The sequence below is a fragment of the Dendrobium catenatum genome, unplaced genomic scaffold (assembly GCF_001605985.2).
Source record: "Dendrobium catenatum unplaced genomic scaffold, ASM160598v2 fragScaff_scaffold_133, whole genome shotgun sequence".
Classification (NCBI taxonomy): Eukaryota; Viridiplantae; Streptophyta; class Magnoliopsida; order Asparagales; family Orchidaceae; genus Dendrobium; species Dendrobium catenatum.
The window spans coordinates 14,046,569-14,064,542 of NW_021318595.1; the positions used below are offsets into that span (position 1 = coordinate 14,046,569).

General features: G+C 35.3%; 1 protein-coding gene across 1 annotated transcript in view; it reads left to right on the top strand.

The window, feature by feature from the left end:
* Positions 1–17,418, top strand: part of LOC110104265 (protein NUCLEAR FUSION DEFECTIVE 4-like) — a 40,215-nt gene extending 22,797 nt beyond the window's left edge. Inside the window, exons 2-3 of the mRNA XM_020833289.2 lie at positions 14,127–14,983; positions 16,806–17,418. Coding sequence (XP_020688948.1) covers positions 14,127–14,983; positions 16,806–17,322 — 1,374 coding nt within the window. The 3' untranslated portion in view covers positions 17,323–17,418. The remainder of the gene's footprint in view (positions 1–14,126; positions 14,984–16,805) is intronic.
* The last annotated feature ends 556 nt before the right edge of the window (positions 17,419–17,974 follow it).

Below are 17,974 nucleotides of genomic sequence, written 5' to 3' on the forward strand. Positions count from 1 at the left end.
TAATCATATTATTAAAGTACTATATAGCATGAAAATAGGAGTTGACCCCTCAATATGCTCGGAAGGATTAGAAATAGTGTTAAAATCACCACCCACCAACCAAGACAAATGGCAAATACTATGAAAATCAGATAACTGCTCCCAAAGAATGTTTCTTGTACCACAAGAAGAGTCGGCATAAATAAAAGAGTCACAATAATTTATATTTAAAACTTTTATATTATAATGCAGAACTTGAGTAAAATCACCAAGAATATCAATACAAACTGGATATTTCCAAAATAACCAAATTTTAATAGTAGAGTTTTATGTGGCATGCTTGAAACCTAAAAATTTGGCAGTACTAAGTAATTTGAAACATTAATAAGAGGTTCAAGTAAAACAAGAATAGACACATCATGCATATGACATGAATTCTTAACCCTCAAACGATAAGAAGGGCACCCAATGCCCATAACATTCCAAATAATAGACTTAAACGTAAAAATAGAATTAATGACTAGTGTGTGAACGTGTGTTCCTTGCCGATTGTAAAATAATGTTCTTACTCTTTCTACCACGCTTATTTTGAAGTTTAATGAAACTAGTATCATTGTCATCTTTAACAAAGCATTTACCAGAAAAATCCAACTCCTTAGTGTCAGTAAAAACATCACTATGATAATAAGAGTTAGAGGGAGACTTACTATCTTATCAGATCATTCTCCTTACCCTTTTGAGGAAGTTCACCTTCCTCCAACAAATCTCCATCAATACTTTCATTGCTATTCAAACCAAGTTCCATATTCTCTTCCACAACTAGAGCCAACTCACTTACCCTCAAGTTATTGTCCATCCCCATGTGCTTTCTGCCAATCCTTTCCCTTCTAGAAGCAGTTCCCTGATCATTCACAACAGATTGAGAGGAATCAATATTAGTACACTTATTGGTAGTCAACATACAATCTATAACCGACACTTCAGAGGTAACATTATTTTGAGGGGAAGAAAAAGTTAGTCTTTGTTCATCTAAATTATCACATTCATTAAAAAAGCTGGCAATGTTACTAATAATATTGCCCTTAGCACAGTGAGGATTATCCACAATAACAGTGGACGGAGGCACATGTTCCGTGATAGGGGGTAGTTCAGTATACACTAGTATAGGTTCATCACACAATTTGGAACTATTTCCTTCAAGTTCAACATAAGTAAGATTTTCCTTCTCAAGAGCAGCCACACTAACATCATTGCCTTGAGATTGTTTGGAAAATACTTTGTCTTTACGAAGTTGAGGGTGCAACCTAAAACATTCATTAACACCATGACCATGCATTTTACAATGAGAATAAAAAATAGGTAGGTTATTTAATTCAACTTTTTGAAAGTAACCATTCAACTCCAATCCTATCCACACTTCATTAGGGTGTTTCTCAGAAATATCAAGTTCTACAAGAACATGAGCCACTAAAGGGCATGAGAGAGATGCCATGGCTTGATCCGTTTGTAACGGTCTACCACAAAAATAAGCAAGCCCAAATAAAATTTATGAGTTAAAAAATTAAGCCTTAAGTTAGGGAACGAAATCCACACAGGAGCAATAGGTGAATTTTCCCTAATGTCAAAGTTTGGCATCCATTTGAGGAGACAAATTTGACGAGCTTGAATATAGTATGAACTCCTGAAAAAGATGCGACTATAATCAAGGTCATTTATAAGTTGGATCGCTATATGTTGTGGATCTAGCAATCCAACGTGAAAGTAACCCGTAAGTTTCAAGTTAATAAAAAAAATTTGGATAACATCTAGATTCGACCGATGAAGAAGAAACTTTCTAACGATAGTAAGTGCAAAAGGGGCGGCCAACTGAGAGACCACCGCCTCATCAAACATTAAAGCCGGGCAACCCTTGAAAGAGATTTGCACAAAATGAAGTTTAGGCGTAGAAGAAGATGAACCAGATAAAACCTACTTGAATGACCTAGAACGGCCATCAAGAATCAAAGAAATAGGAAGGTTAGATGACTACAGAGTCATCATCTCCCGAGCGCCAAAACATAGAAAATACCTCAAACGAAAGCCGCAAAAAAAGACGAAGAAGAACCAAGGAGAAACAATGAGAAAAGAACCAGCAGTCGAAAAAGATTTCCAGGAGATCAAAACTAGAGCTCAAGAATGAAAGGCCTAAATCGGCCACGAATCGTAGAGTAGCAGATCACAATGGTTGTGATGGTCCGATTAGTTAAGCAATCTTAATTACAAGGGATGCCCTAATTAGGGTTTTTATTTTTAACTAATCATTCAATACAATTAAAACAATCATGAACGATTAGATCAAAAAATAAAAATTTCTCTAACTCGTTAAATCACTCACCCTAAATTTGTGTGTGTAAAGTTACTTAGCTTGGGGTCCATCAGATACATGACTTTACTCAAGAAAGGTAAAAAATTATATTGAAATTTAAATTATAGATAGACTCAACCCTAGTCTACTCGATCTTGAATTGATTAGCGTTGCAAGTGAACTTGTGAACTTGAAAGGTTAGTGAGCATGACAAATAAATAATAATATTTGTTATCATCAAAATCATTATATGTGGGCCCAAATTTGTAACAGTTCTCTCAATTTTAGAATTAAAATTTAAATTTGACTCTTCTTTATGTCTTGTAAGCATGCAATCACATATATGCAATTATTAAATTTAAATAAAATAATAAAAGAATTTAATCAGACTAATTATGTAATTGATTCAAAAATATAGTAATTTTGCAAATAAAACAAATTCTTTCCTAGCAACAGTGCCTAAAACTTGATGAAGGCGACAGGAGAAACCTAAAGAATTATAAAAATGATTTATAGCTCTATCAAACCCTAAACAATGCTTAGATTTTTTTTTATATAAAAATTATGAAAATTCTACTTAATATACATAAGTATACGTGCTGAATCATGTAATATAATGATATAGTAGAGTATCGATCCCACGAGAAAAAATATTTATTTAAAAATACTAGCACTGTCTACTTTAACTATAACATTTATCCTACTCAATTAAAATAAGTTTTTTTAGAGATTCAATCAATTAATTTAAAATAAAAAATAATTTGGATAAAATTATTTTGGATTGATGAAATGTAAATATAATATATATCTTAATGATTCTCTTTTATATAATATAATTCAGAGCATATGGATCATGTATGCTTAATTAAGCGTGAAGAGGTACATGATAGATTAAACCCTTCAACATCAATACCACTCTAAATCCTCGTAGTTTATCAACCTATGAGAATGTTAGAAGAGTAAGTAAAGCATGTACTATTAAAACTCCCTCATGATAATCCATCTCTGTAAATTTGATACATGATGAGCAATATGCCTATGTTTGTATCATACCAATCCAACATACGTAGTTATGATTGTTTTTCTAATCTATGCTCCATATTACACATGATGTTAACTATACATATAGCCACTATGTGCATTAAATGAAGATTTGATATATTGAAAATATCATAAAATTATTAATAAAGAGAATTCATTAATACTTTACATTCCATTTACACTATTAATCTAAAACTAGAGAATTTAGTCAGATATGAAGAATAAGTGAGACAAATTTAGTTTTATTAATTGCACAAAAGAAGAAAGAACTTAAAAAAAATATCACTAGATGGGTTCAATAATCTTCTCTACACTCCTCTTTAAACATACAAAATTGCTTCCACAAACACAGGCCAAGCATTATAATAGAATGTATCTAGTACTTCTCTGAATTACCTTAGTTATAACTCATAAGGAAAAATTAGAGAAGCACTATAAAGACAGAAATTAAATAAGTGATCGAACTCCTATACTAACATAACAAATAATTTTTTTATAGAAAAACACAGAAAATAGATTTTAGCATTATGGCGCTCGAGGCACTGGCGCCATGGTGCCAATAAAGTGAACTAATGTCATAGTGCTAAAAGGTTTCCTCCATTGTGGTGCTTACTGACATGGACCCATTGTTAAATGAATCGACGAGTCACTTTGCTGATAGATTGTAGCCTAAATAGTTACAACTGTAGCGTAGTGGCTATGTTGACGGTTGAGCACTGTGGTGTTCACTTGGCACTCCCTTTACTTGGCAATGCTGTAGTTTTGCGCTATGGTGCTATGTTGACAGAAATTGGGCTTTAAGACGCTGACTCCTTCGATGCTACTGTGTTGTTAAATAGAGACTAGGTGTCCATGTTTGGGCGCTCTGGTAGTGTTAATGATGGTTCTGTGATGGTATTGTGTCCGACGCCACGACACTGTACCATTCTTTAGAATTTTTCCCATTTTTTATATATTTTAGGCACAAACACAACTAAAATAACATGTTTTTATTGATAAATTAACATCTAAAATATAACATTATTTACACTTATCAAGATGCGAGTTGTTTGCACTAGTCTAAGCTTATAAGTATTTAAATATAAATCTCCCCTACAAATATAAATGCATGTGTTGATAAAGTAATAAAAGTGTTTATGAGAGAGTGTTGATCCAACAAAAAAAGTATTCTACTTCATACAAGTATTCTAGTATTGTCTATTTAAAGCTACAAAAATTACCATACATAACTAAATAAGGACTGTATGTTGTCTAGAATGAAAATTACATGAGAAAAGTGAAGATACCAATAGATAAAGTATTTTGAACTAATGATAGTAAAATATCTTAAGCTTTCCTAAGTATACTCTCTTAAATTAGTTGTGAATCTGAGCATATGTCATCTGAAGTGTTTTTCGAGCTTACAAGAATGCAAAGTAAGGTTATGGCCTTCTTATAGTTATTTTATCTATATTAGAACCTAGAATATTAATTTTTTTTTTGTCTAAGCATACAAGTAATCCATTCTAATTCTTCTAGTTGTTCCAATATTCCTCCATCGAGGTAATATATCACACTAGGTTTTAATTCTTCTTATGGTTGCTTCATAAATACAATTAAGAGTGAGATATGTTGAAATTAATCATTTATAATGTAAAGCACAAAAGTCTGCCTTAGTAATTACTTAGATTTTCACAGAATTAGTCGAAAATTATATGTTTCGCCGACCATAGAATAAAAACATAATAACATAATTTTCATTACTTGTTCAAGAAAGATAGTATAAACAGAAAAGAATAAAAAAATATCACTCGCAATGAAGGATCCCAAATTGAACTGGCAGATGAATGCTTCCCAAAGTGAATCTCCCCTTACAACATTGTTTCTCTACACTCTTTTCCTTCTAAATGCTTTCTTACTCACTAAAATATTAGCCAACCACTCTAAAGTAGGAATATTTCACTCCTCTAGCCTATTCACTCAGCAACCTATTCAAAACTACAACACACACATAATCAAAAATAGAAAAAACTACTTATACTTATTATTGAATAGTTCAGACACCATGGTGCTCGACAAGGTGGCGTCACGATGTTACAATATGAACTATCACCTCAGTTTTGCTAAATGCTCACAACTGCAATGCTCAGATGTCCCTACACACTTGTTTGTTAATCCAGCGTGGCATGTGACTAATCCGATGCGAAACTTTAATTCATTTCCTTATCTTCTCTGTCGCAATGATGTGAAAGGTGGGTGCTATGACACTCGCTTACATAATTATGCACTATGATACTTTCGAGGTTGGCACTCTGGTAATTAATTATTGTGTAATTTTTTTAGACTTTAGTGATATAATGTTGATTTCTGACACTAAGGCATTGTGAAGTGTTGTGGTGCTAATGTTGGTTTTTCCAAGCCGATGAATTAATCATCATTTTTTCAGACTCTTGCATTGCAATGTCCTTATATGGAGCCGGGGGATTAACGACATTGAGTTGCTGATGGTTCTAGCATTGCGATGTTGGTTCAATACTTGTGAATTTTATCCATTTTCTAAGAAATTCCTACATAACATCAACTAAAGATAAATATATTCACTAGCTAGTATTTATCACAATAAAATATTATATAATTTTCACCTAACAACTAGGTAAGTAATTTCAAAATTTTTAATATTATATTTATACTATTTTGAGATAACATTTTGGAGCCCAATTACCCATGCAGTGCCGTAGCAACCCAAGAAAATCTTCTAGATTCTCCCATAATTTACTCACTTGAGACCCGCTGCCACAACGCACAACCTAACCTATTTTTTTGTCCAAAAAACCCAAGTGCTCAACCGAAAACCCTGTTGTCATGGTGCCCGCAAAGAAATTTCCATATTTTAGATTTTCATTTATGATACACTAAATCTTGGTTACTTCCTACCCCATTCAATATTTTAAGACTCATAATTACTAATTAATATATTAACAATTAGTAATATAAATTACCTTAATTTTGGATGAGGAATATTTCACCTCTAAGGTAAGTGCCTTGGAAGAGTATTTAAGGGCGAGTATCACGAGGAAGTTTTCATGATCCAAGCCATAGAGCAGGTTAATGTCTGTGAGTTTTTAGGTATAAGATGTGACTCCCTTGGAATGAATTTTGAGTCTCTAGCAATGAGGTCTGACTCCCCCCAAATAAGGGTGCTGTAACATAGGAATGAATTCATCTAGTATAGTAAAAGTAATGGGTTACAAAGGTGAGTGCTTCCAGTAGCTTGATCAATGGTGTTAGTGGTAGATTGGTAGCCTTAGTCACTTAGGGCTATCGTAAATGAGCTAGCTTGGTTGAGGAGAGTGATCTTGAGGGCATGTATTGGTATTAATAAGTCGCTTTCGGGAGCTTAATAACATTGATTATCTACTTAGTCTGCTCTCCTAGGATTAGTCTTCATGCTGCGATCTTTTGTAAAGTAGTGGTTTTTGAATAGTGGGCTAGTTCTAACGTAACTATGGCTATTGCAGGGCCATAATCTTTATGGGAGAGTGTCGCCTTGGCTAGGTGGCCTTTCTGATAGAGTTCTTTATTGGAACCTATATAATACTTATTGATTATTTACATTAGAATGTAGGAGTATATATGAATAGTCTTGGCAAAGAAGAAACTATTACAAACTAAGTGCAATTAAAATGAGAAATTTACAATGGACAGCTATATGAGCACAATTTACCACTGCTGGACAACCCCGAGCACACTGATCACAGTTCCTAAGTTTTCTATATTTCAGGAATTCATTAGTAGGAATAGCAAACCTACTAAGCCTCCACCAAAAAAGCTCAACTCTTGGCTTGAGTTTCAATTTCCGTAACCAATTAGCATAACCGAAATCATCAACAGATTTTTTGAGTTTAATGATTTCTGAATAAGCCAAGGAAGAAATGGATTTACCAGAATGTTGGTAGAGCAGCTCCATATGATCTTCTCCCCCTTCATGAATAACACATTGATGTGTAATTAGATCAATCAGGCTGCTGCTAAAATAACGGGTGAGCTCCAAAAGATTCCAGTTATCGTCTTCAGTAATAAAATTCTGAAGCATCAAATTATCTAATCCAATGCAATCAGCAATCATGGGCCGTTTGTTGAAGCATTTATCAAGTAACCAAATGTCAATCATGACATTAATATTTGCTCCATTTACTATCTTCCACTTGACAATTGGTTTCAAAAAAGAGGCTCCATCAAGAATTATAGCCCGAGCAGCAGATTGTCCATACTTGGACTTGCCTCTTCGAATAACAGGACCATATCTAGTAGACATACACTTGTATAAAAGAGATGAAGGATTTTGAAAAAGCCTCTAGGTAAGTCTGGCTCTGAGGGGCCCAACTTTTTTAACTGCATAATACATTCCCAAACCACCGAGAGCTCTTGGGATGCATAAATCATCCCAGGAAATGTAATGAAGGCCTTTGTATCCTTAATTATGATGCTAGATAAAATCCCTGCAAAGGTGGTCCAATTCAAAAAGAATTTTCTTAGGGATCAAAGAGTGAGTAGAAATAAATGTAGGCAAGGAGAGCAAAGAAGTCTTTGCTAGTATAATTCTTCTTGCCAAAGAGAGGAATTTAGCACCCCAAGCATTGAGCTTATCCAAGGCGTGATCCACCACAAATTGGAAATCATTTTTAACCAATTTTCTGAGAGCTATTTTGGTTCCCAAATACTGAAGCTCATTTACAATTATGAACCCAGATTTATTACCAACTTTCCATCTTATATCAGGTCTAACAAATTTCCCAAAGAGAATTTTTGATTTAGCTTGATTCAAGCTTTGCCCAGTCCAGCCGCATTATTCCTTAATTAACTTCATCGTTGCTTGAAGTTGGGAGAAAGAAGCATTTCCAAACAATAGAACGTCATCAACATATAATAAGTGAGTAATTCTTGGTGCTCTAGAAGAGGTTTGGATGCCCAAGTGAGAGCCTCTTTGCTTAATAACACTGGAAAGAAGTTGGGAACACAAAATAAAGAGATAAGGTGACATAGGGCAACCTTCTCTAAAGCCACTTTTAGCATCAATCGAAGCATCAATCGAACGGGAGGCTTTACCATTTAAGAGAATTGAAAATCGAACGTTAGTAACACATTCCAAAATAAAGGATGAATATTTCACAGGGAACCTGAACCATTGAAGAACATGCTCCAAAGTCTCCCAACACATACTATCAAAAGCTTGGGCCATATCAAGTTTAACATCCATAAGTCCCTTCTTATTCTTTGAAATTCTGAATTTGTTGAAAATTTAAAGAGTAAGAAGACAGTGGTCGGACATAGATCTACCTGGAATGAAGGCCACCTACTCCTCGGAAATGAGCTTGGAAATGCAGCACTTTAATCTGTTCATAATCATAGTTGAAGCGACTTTGTAAATAGTTTGACACAAACTAATAGGGCGAAAGTTGGAAGGAAAGACTGGAGATTTTGTCTTAGGGATGAGAACAACCAATGTATCTTTCCAAGTACCATTCATAAGTCCAGAAGTAAAAAACTTATTAATAGCTTTCCAAGCATCATCTCTGATGATTTCTCAATAGAATTTGAAAAAAGAGGCTGTAGATCCATCCTAACATGGGGATTTATTAGACCCTTGCTGGAATACTGTAGTGGAGAATTTAGATTCAGTAAATTCAGCCTCCAGGAAATCTCTATCCGTATCGTCAAGCACCTGATTCGACTCAACTGATGGCCAACTCTGGTAATTACACTGTCGTTGCTACCATTTATCCTCAAAGAATTTTAAAAAAATTCTCTCAATTTCTTCTATGTCTTCCACCGCTTTATTCTTCTCATCCTTGATTTGTCTAACCAATTTACCATTTTTCATGGCAGTGGCATAAGCATGAAAAAACCTTTTATTGGTATCACCCTCCTCATTCCAATTAGCCTTAGCTCTTTGGTTCCACCACATAGAAATTCTAAGCAATGTAACATTGAGCTCCCTCACCTTACTTCGTAAAAGAGTGAGGTTATCTGGACTTAGGTCATCCTCCTCTTCCTCCTGCAGCTGTAAATTAGAATATCTTTCTTCAATTCTTCTTTTAACAGATTCAAATTTTTACAAGTGTTCTTATTCCAGAAAAAAGAGATTTTAGGGATCTCTTTATCTTCCTATTTAGAACATCAGCTTCATCTCCATAATCATGTTTTCCCCAGGCATTTTCTACAATATTCCAAGTGGCTGGATAGGATTTACAGGTGTCCTCAAATCTGAAAATTTTGGTTTGAACCCAAATAGTATCTTCAAGGTAAAAAGCTATGGGACAGTGATCAGAACAAATCCTTGTAAGGTGCCTAATTGATGCTGATGGGACAAGCTGGAGAGCTAGGGAATTCAGCAGACAGCGGTCCAAACGTTCCCAAATCCTAACAGTTCCGTGCTTATTGTTACACCAAGTATATCTAGGACCAATCACTCCTAGATCATGAAGATCTTGATTAGCCATGAAAAACTTCATCTCCTTTGGCCCATTAGTCATACAAAAATGCTTACCACCTCTTTTATCTTCTTTGGAAAGAAGACAATTGAAGTCCCCTCCCACTATTGTAGGAATATTGTCAGACAAAAGATCATCCAGACGGCTCCAAAGATCTATTCTACCTTGAAAATATTTATGTCCATAGACCATCGCCACATTCCAAATACCCTTATTGGGAGTATTCAAAGCACCGAAGACAAGTTGAGGAGAATAGGCAATCACTGTAAATGCAGCCATATTACTTTTCCACAAAATCAAAATACCACTAGAAATGCCATCTGTTGGGTGGTGAAAAAAGTCCCAATCCGTGCCAATAACTCTATTGACATCCTTTCTAGTGATCAAAGCCATCTTAGTTTCAGCTAGGCCAAAAAAAAAAAAAAAAAACGGAATTGTCTTTCACTACTTCTTTAAGGTAGAGGGAGGACTCCTTTTTCTTGATCCCTCTACAATTCCAAAAAATGAGTGAAGACATTTATTTAATGGAAGGGGAAAAGTCCCCGCCTTTTTTCTTACCTTTTCCTTCAACTTTTCTTTTCCTAGACCATGGTTCAATAGGACCCAGGAACTTCAATTGTGGCTTATTTTTTTGCTTGGCTGAAATAGGGATCTCCAGATTGGAGAGTTCTGATTTTGGTATGTCAGCTATCTCAGAAGGAACGTCTTGAGTAATTGTAGACCTGGTTTCAGTGACCATACAAGAATCTGTAATAAGAGTATCAGTATTTTCAAAAGAATTAATACTGTTATGAAGAGATTTAGAACTTGCTTTAGCTTCTACAGTTTTATCAACTGTAAGGTCTAAAATAACAGAATCTGCGTTGACTAAATCAGAATCAACATCATCCAACTGGTTAGAGATTTCATTAAGAGCATTAAAGCTGTTCGACAGATTTATGTCCTCAGCTGGGGTAGACTTCAAATTTTGTACTCCTTTTAGCGGACTAACCACTTTCTTGGTACCATCAGAAGAATCCTTAACTGGGAAATCTGGAGCACGAGTATCTGAAGTATTGGCTTCCTTCTTCCAGGGACCCAGACGATTCCTAATTTGATTAGGCCTTTTTTAAATTTGACGTGAATCCACGGCGCGTACTCCTCCTGATGATCAAGATGAGAAACATCTTGAATGACTTTATCATGCAAATTAGAGTTGTGCCCAACCGGTTCGGCCATACGGATATCTGGACAATTAGATTTCAAATGCGCAATTTTTGCACAGCTGAAGCAGAACAAAGTAAGCTTCTCATATTCAATTTTCTGAAAGAATCTGCCACACAAACCGTCGACCCAAACTCCAGCATGAAGCTTTGACTCTAGATTGATGCAGACAAAAATACGCGCATATTCCTTTTTGCTCCAGCTAAAGGAATTGCCATCAAAGAACAAAGGCGTTCCAATTCTTGATGCAATCAAAGCAATGTTTACCTCATCCCAACAATGCAAAGGGAGTTGAGGAAAACGAATCCAAACAGGAGCAAAAAGACCTTTAAGGGATAATAGAGAGAAAGAAGGAGACCATTGGTCCAAACCGACGATATTACCACCAATATACCACGGCCCTCCGCTAAGAACATCCTCCAAGGCTACAGAGGACTTAAACGAACAAAGTATCCAATTTAATCCCAACGAAGTTAAATGAAAGTTGCCATATATGCTCCATTGTTTTTGTAACTCAATGCTGCACACTGAAAAGGGGATACTCTTACCCAAAATCTTCAGCACAATTGAGTTAGTAAGAATCTTTGTGTTAGCCTGTTCTTGATCTGAGTTCAATTTTACCGCCACCCCATCAGAGGACAAATCGGTGGAACTGGCATCAAATATAATTTTGATGCGTTGAGGTTTTCTCCAAGCATTAAGAAAGGAATCTTTTGGTTTATCAATTTCATCATCAAATTTAGTATCTAATGGAATAGTATTGTCCTAGAAAACAGGAACGCCTTCAGGATTCAACGCCTCATTAAAAAATCTTCTATTAAGGATTCCTTCATTGACTTCAATCGTATTATTTTCTTTAGAAATTGGATTCAACGAATCAAAAATTCCTTGTTCTAGAGATCCGTAAGTTAACCCATTAGAAACAGGGCCATCGACTTGGAGAATATCATTGTTAGAGGTTGATGAATCAACCACATTCTTGCCCTTACCTTCAGTAGAAGGAATCAATTTATCATATAGAGCAATAGAGCCAAAACCTTCTATGATGATCAAAGGTTTAACTCCAGTTCTTGAACTCAAAAGACCATTATTACGCAGATTGAAAGAATGCGAGGAAGAAGGAGAGCCTGATCGGTCAGACATAAGATGATGATCAACCGGATGAAGGAGGTCCTGGGGATCCGACGGCGGACGGCCAGAAGCCACCATGATCGGAAGCAAGAAACCCGCGAAATCTGAGATTCAAACTTTCTCTCACTAGAAAGAAAACTAGAGCTTCTCTCTCTAATGTTATCAGAGCATACATGGGGTTAGTTCAAATTGATTATAAAATAAAAAAAAATATTAATGATGATAATTGAAATTGACCCAATCAAATGTGAGATTTAACTCTTTTGGCCCAACATGATTTGATTTGTATTTGCGGGCTGCTTGGTTTGAAGTAAAGTGGATGTAAAGTATTCTTTCGTAGGATTTTGGAAAATAGTGGTGCTTGGTTGGATAAAAAGGCCATGCTATTTAAAGTGTTCAAGATATTTTTTAAGAAAAAGTAAACTCGTCCAATTTTGAATAAAAACCATTTTCACCACAACTAAGTTACCTTGTCACCACCCCCCACTAACCATTAGCCACTACTACCTAACACCCTCATCATCAGTCGCTGCCGCTTGCGGCTGACCACCACAACCATCATTGCCTCTTACTCTCGTAAATCGTTGTTGCCCTCTTCCAACTACCCTCATCCACCGACCACTACCACCTTTGTCGCCACTAGCCATTGCCACTTGACAATGGCCACCACACCCACAACTGGAGAGGCCACCATCACCGCCAGTGACTAATTGGCTCTGACCACTACAATTGTCTTTGGCCACTGCAATCTCCATTGACCACACACAATTATCAGTCGGCAATAATCATCATCTTTAGACTTTACATTGCATTCATTTGCTTCAAGCCAAACAATATAGTAATCTCATGCATTCATTTTACACTAATCCAAACAACTCTAAACATTTCAAATATGACAAATTCCTTTTACACTACATTCCTTTTACTCTGCACTGAATAACATCTTAAGCACTTTTAATTCAAATTGATTTATTTTGACATAAATTGAATGCTATAAATTTAAGATGATAACATTGATTTAAATTTAAGGTCAGTTCAAATATGTTTGATTTCTGTAACCTTTAAGTCTAAATCAACTTAAATCAGTTAAGACTTATCTAAAATCTACAATAAATTACAAATTTTAAAATATTTCAATTTCAATTTGTTCTTTGTTTCCCACATCAACTATTTACCTCACATTTGAAGGGAGACAAGTCAAAATGTGTCATTTCTTAGGAATAAATTACGAAAAAAAAAATTATGTCAATGTATTTTTTTTGTAGAAGACATTAACACGAGCTTTAAATTAATTTAATTTAGGCTAAAATTAGTGTAATTAAATATATTATATACACTGCTAATTAATTAATAACGAAAAAAGTGTAACACAAAAATTTGATTAATATATAATCAACCTATATGACACAATTAAAAAATAAAAAAAAAAAAAAAAAAACCTATATGACACATTTTGTAATTACGTTAGTTTTTTTTAATTAATTGAGGATGATAAAATAATTAAAATGTTTATTCTATTAAAAAACTTTCAATATTGGGTGAATCTCCGTCCTGAGCTCTTTCTATTAAAATGTTTATTCTGCTAAAAGTGTTATTGTTTTCATATTTTTTATATTAAGCTGTTTGAAAATAAAATTGATAATTGCATGGGTTTAAGTTTATAAAAAAATTATGATAAATCTTAAGAATAAAAAATCCAAAATAATAGTGCCTATTAATAATAATCATTGAACAATGATCAGCGTAAATAATTACAAAAGTCAAGTATCATTAACGCATTATTTTTTTCATAGAGCATATTTTAATTAGCGCATGAGCGATGACACCACTTGTAATCTTATATATATATAAACAATCCAATGAGTTCTTAAAGGTATATTTAAAATTTATTGAATATATTTATGGGCTTGTCACGTGCAAAGAGCTCTCCCTTCTAATTATAATGCACGCCGTTACAGGTGTTTGTGCTATGCTTGTTGGCCGGGCTAAGCATATGCTGGTTCAACACAATATGCTTCGTTCTCTGCATCCGAAACTTCACCACAGACCGCTCCCTCGCCTTGTCTCTCACCGTCAGCTTCAACGGTATCAGCGCCTCCTTATACAGCCTCGCCGCCAACTCCATCAATGGCTCTCCTTCATCCTACCTAATCCTCAACGCTGTCCTCCCCTTCCTCACCGCTCTTTTTGCTCTCAACCTCATCCTCCGCCAACCGCCTCCCCAATCCCCACACGCCTCCTCCGATCGTCAAATCTTCCTCGTCCTACATACCGTCGCCTTCCTCACCGGCGTTTACCTCCTCCTCCTCAACCCCGCCTCCCCAAACCCATTCACCTCCCGGCTAATCCTTGCCGGCGCAGCGATCCTCCTAGCCTTACCGCTAGTCGTTGTTGCGAGAGAATGGGCTAGTCTCTCTATTTTCTCCTGGCTGGAAGGCTCCAATGATTACGACTTGCAGAAGGAGCTGATTGTTGTAGAGGTCGTAGATGAGGACGATGAGAGCACCACCAGTCCACGGGACATTGACGGCTCCAATGGGTGGCTGTGCTGCTTCAACGAGGTGATGACCAAAGACAGAATAACTAAGCTTGGGGAGGAGCACGGGGCGAGGAGACTTATCCGCCGGTTGGATTTCTGGCTCTACTACATTTCTTATTTCTGCGGCGGCACTGTTGGTCTTGTGTACAGCAACAACCTGGGTCAGATCGCCCAGTCGCTGGGGCGGCAGTCGGAGACCACATTTCTCGTGAACGTCTACTCCTCCTGCTCCTTCTTCGGCCGCCTCATCTCCGCTGCGCCTGACTTTTTGGCTGGGTTCGCATCATATTATAGAATTTAAGCATCTACATTTTCTTTTCGACTTTTCAGTCAGTTAAAATAAATCACACGCATATCAGAAATATAAATTTTGAATCTAAAATTACTTAGTTCATAATTAAAACTCATAACAAACAGATTATGATGAACTCCATAGCATCTACATATTCATAAAAACAAACTTATTATGTTCACCTCAAACGGAAGCTTTACCTATAGAATAGCTGCCATATTAAGTTCTAGGTTTAGTGGATCAAGAGCAATTCTAATCAAACAATAAGATTATTTAGGATTCATTTGAAACAACGTTTTTTAATATTTATTAAAATAATTTTTTAGTTTAAAAATTTTGAGTTCAAAATATATTTGTGCTAAAAAATTACTTTAAAAAATAATAAGAAAGCTCTCTCAAATGAAGTACTCTTAGGCTTCGTTTGGAACAGTTTTTTTACTGCTTCTTAAAACGGCTTTCTACTAAAAAATTAAAATTAAAAAAACTGTCCCAAACGAAACCTCAGTCTTCGTTTGGTACATATTACTTATTACTTCTTAATGTAATTTTTCAATGAAAAAATTAAAATTTTTGTACTAAATATTTTAAGAAGCTGCAAAAAAGCGGCCCCAAATGAAATCTTAGGCTTCGTTTTGGATGACTTTCTTACTACTTCTTAAAGTAACTTTTTATTATTAAAATTTTAATTTTAATTTTATACTAAAACAGTTTTCACGAGTACTAAGAAAGTCTTGGACGAAACCGTAGTTTAAAGAAAAGATTTATGATCGAGTCACCCAACATTTTTTTGGGGTGGCCAATAAACCATTTGCTTGTCAAAACATTTTTTTGGGTCGATTATGAAAGGTTTTTATCAATTGGAATATCACATTTCGCCACATTGGAAGTGGCAAAGCTCCCGCGGGGTACAAAGAGTTGTTATATAAAAATACCCTTTTGTTTGTTACTTTTTGATAAAAAAGAATAATGATATCAAAACTGTCTAAATATTAACAGTTTATTATATATTAATATATAAAGTTTACATTTAACACATTTTTACATCTGTCATATATGGTAACTATTTTATCTTTTATTATATAAAATTTTTATTAAACATGTTGAAAAAAAAAGGAGAATAGAGATGATTTGGATTTAGTTCGAGGCAACTTTTTTAATGTTTCTTAATGTAAGTTTTTTACCGAATTTTAAAAAAAAAAAAAAACAAGAAAAAAATAATCCCAAATGAAAATTTAATTTAAATTAATTGCAGAAATATTAGTCCTTTGTAAACAATAATAACTAATCTTCAAAGTATTATTTGTTTTAGTTAAGAAAAATTATTTCTAAAGATTATCTTAAAATAATAATCAGGCCAAGTTCATAAATCTTAATAGCTGTTGTCTTCATTTCTTAAAACTGATTAAAAATAAGACAAGAATTAGTTATTCTTATCTATAAAATACATTAAAATGTGATACATTATTAATAAAGCTTTAACATAAATGTCATTTCCAAGAAAAAAAATCCTACATGGTGCTTAATTTAATTCAAAATAAATGAATAACCTTATAATTTACTCAAAAAAGATGATTAATAATAAAACCTTAAAATTTATTTTTTGGGACATTTAGGCCATTTAAGGCAAACTCACACACACAACGCATACATATGGACTCGAACCTTGGATCTCTTAGTTGGAAGCCTAAGCTCTCAACCAATTGGCCAAGGGGAGTTGTGTAAACCTTATAATTTACTCAACCAGCTTTCCGCTTCATTTCATACTTGCCAAATTGGCATTAACGCAAACATCTTTCCGACATACAGGAAAATAAGCTTCGCCAGAACCGGCTGGCTAGCTGCGGCCCTTGTGCCGATGCCGCTGGTCTTCTACATCATGGCTAAGACAGAAGATGGGCAGGCTCTTGTCGCTGGAACAGCGCTGATTGGTCTGAGCTCCGGATTCATCTTCGCGGCGGCCGTCTCCGTGACGTCGGAACTCTTCGGGCCTTCAAGCTTTGCAGTGAACCACAATATCGTCATAACTAACATTCCTTTGGGTTCCCTCCTCTACGGATTGCTCGCCGCACTGGTATACGACGCCAACGGCAGCGTTGGGATGAAGCGGATATGCGAGGCCTTCGCGACGCTGCTGCGGGACGGCATGGTGGTTTGCATGGGTCCCCGGTGCTATGGGAAGACATTTCTCGCGTGGGGATGCACTTCGGTGCTCGGTCTCACTTGCAGTGTTGCGCTTTACTTGAGGACTAGGGGGGCTTACCGATGCGCGGCTGAGAATGGTGGCCGGAGGTTTGTGCGGACCTGTTTCGGTGGTATCTGGTAAATTTATATATTTATTTCCAGATCTCAGGAAATCATGATGAACAAAACAACAGTAAGCCTAGCAGGCTACGTGGGTCGGCTAGGTGTTTGAAGAAGGGAAAAAAAAATGTGTTGGTGAAAAAAAACCTATTAATACATGTTTTAAAGTCTTTACTACCTAAAATTGGCTGTATAATTCAAAATAATACAAACACGATACTAATATTTATATAAATCCAAAAACATCAACGTTCATATATATTATTGACTTTTAATGATTCTCAGAAGAAATTGCAAATCTATTCTGAAGTAATATCTGCGTACCTCTTACGAAGTAAACATTTCAGGTTGTGCTTGATGTCGTGACGAACACCTACCTGTTTACTTCTAATTTAACTTGTTAAGAAGAAGATTAAGGTGAAAACAATGCGGCACTTCATAAACAACATGTGTTAAGTTTCTAGGAATATTAATAGTATCTCTTACTTAGTTAAATTTTTAAGGTGATAAATGATTTCATTGAAATCAAGTGTTACTTGAGACTTGTCGCTCGTATGGACATTAGTGGCTTCTATTTTAAAATTATTTAAGCTTCAACAACAGATTAGTTCGATGAAACTGATGTGTTTAGATAGGTTCTTTTATAGATTTTTTTTTTTTTGAAATTGCCAATA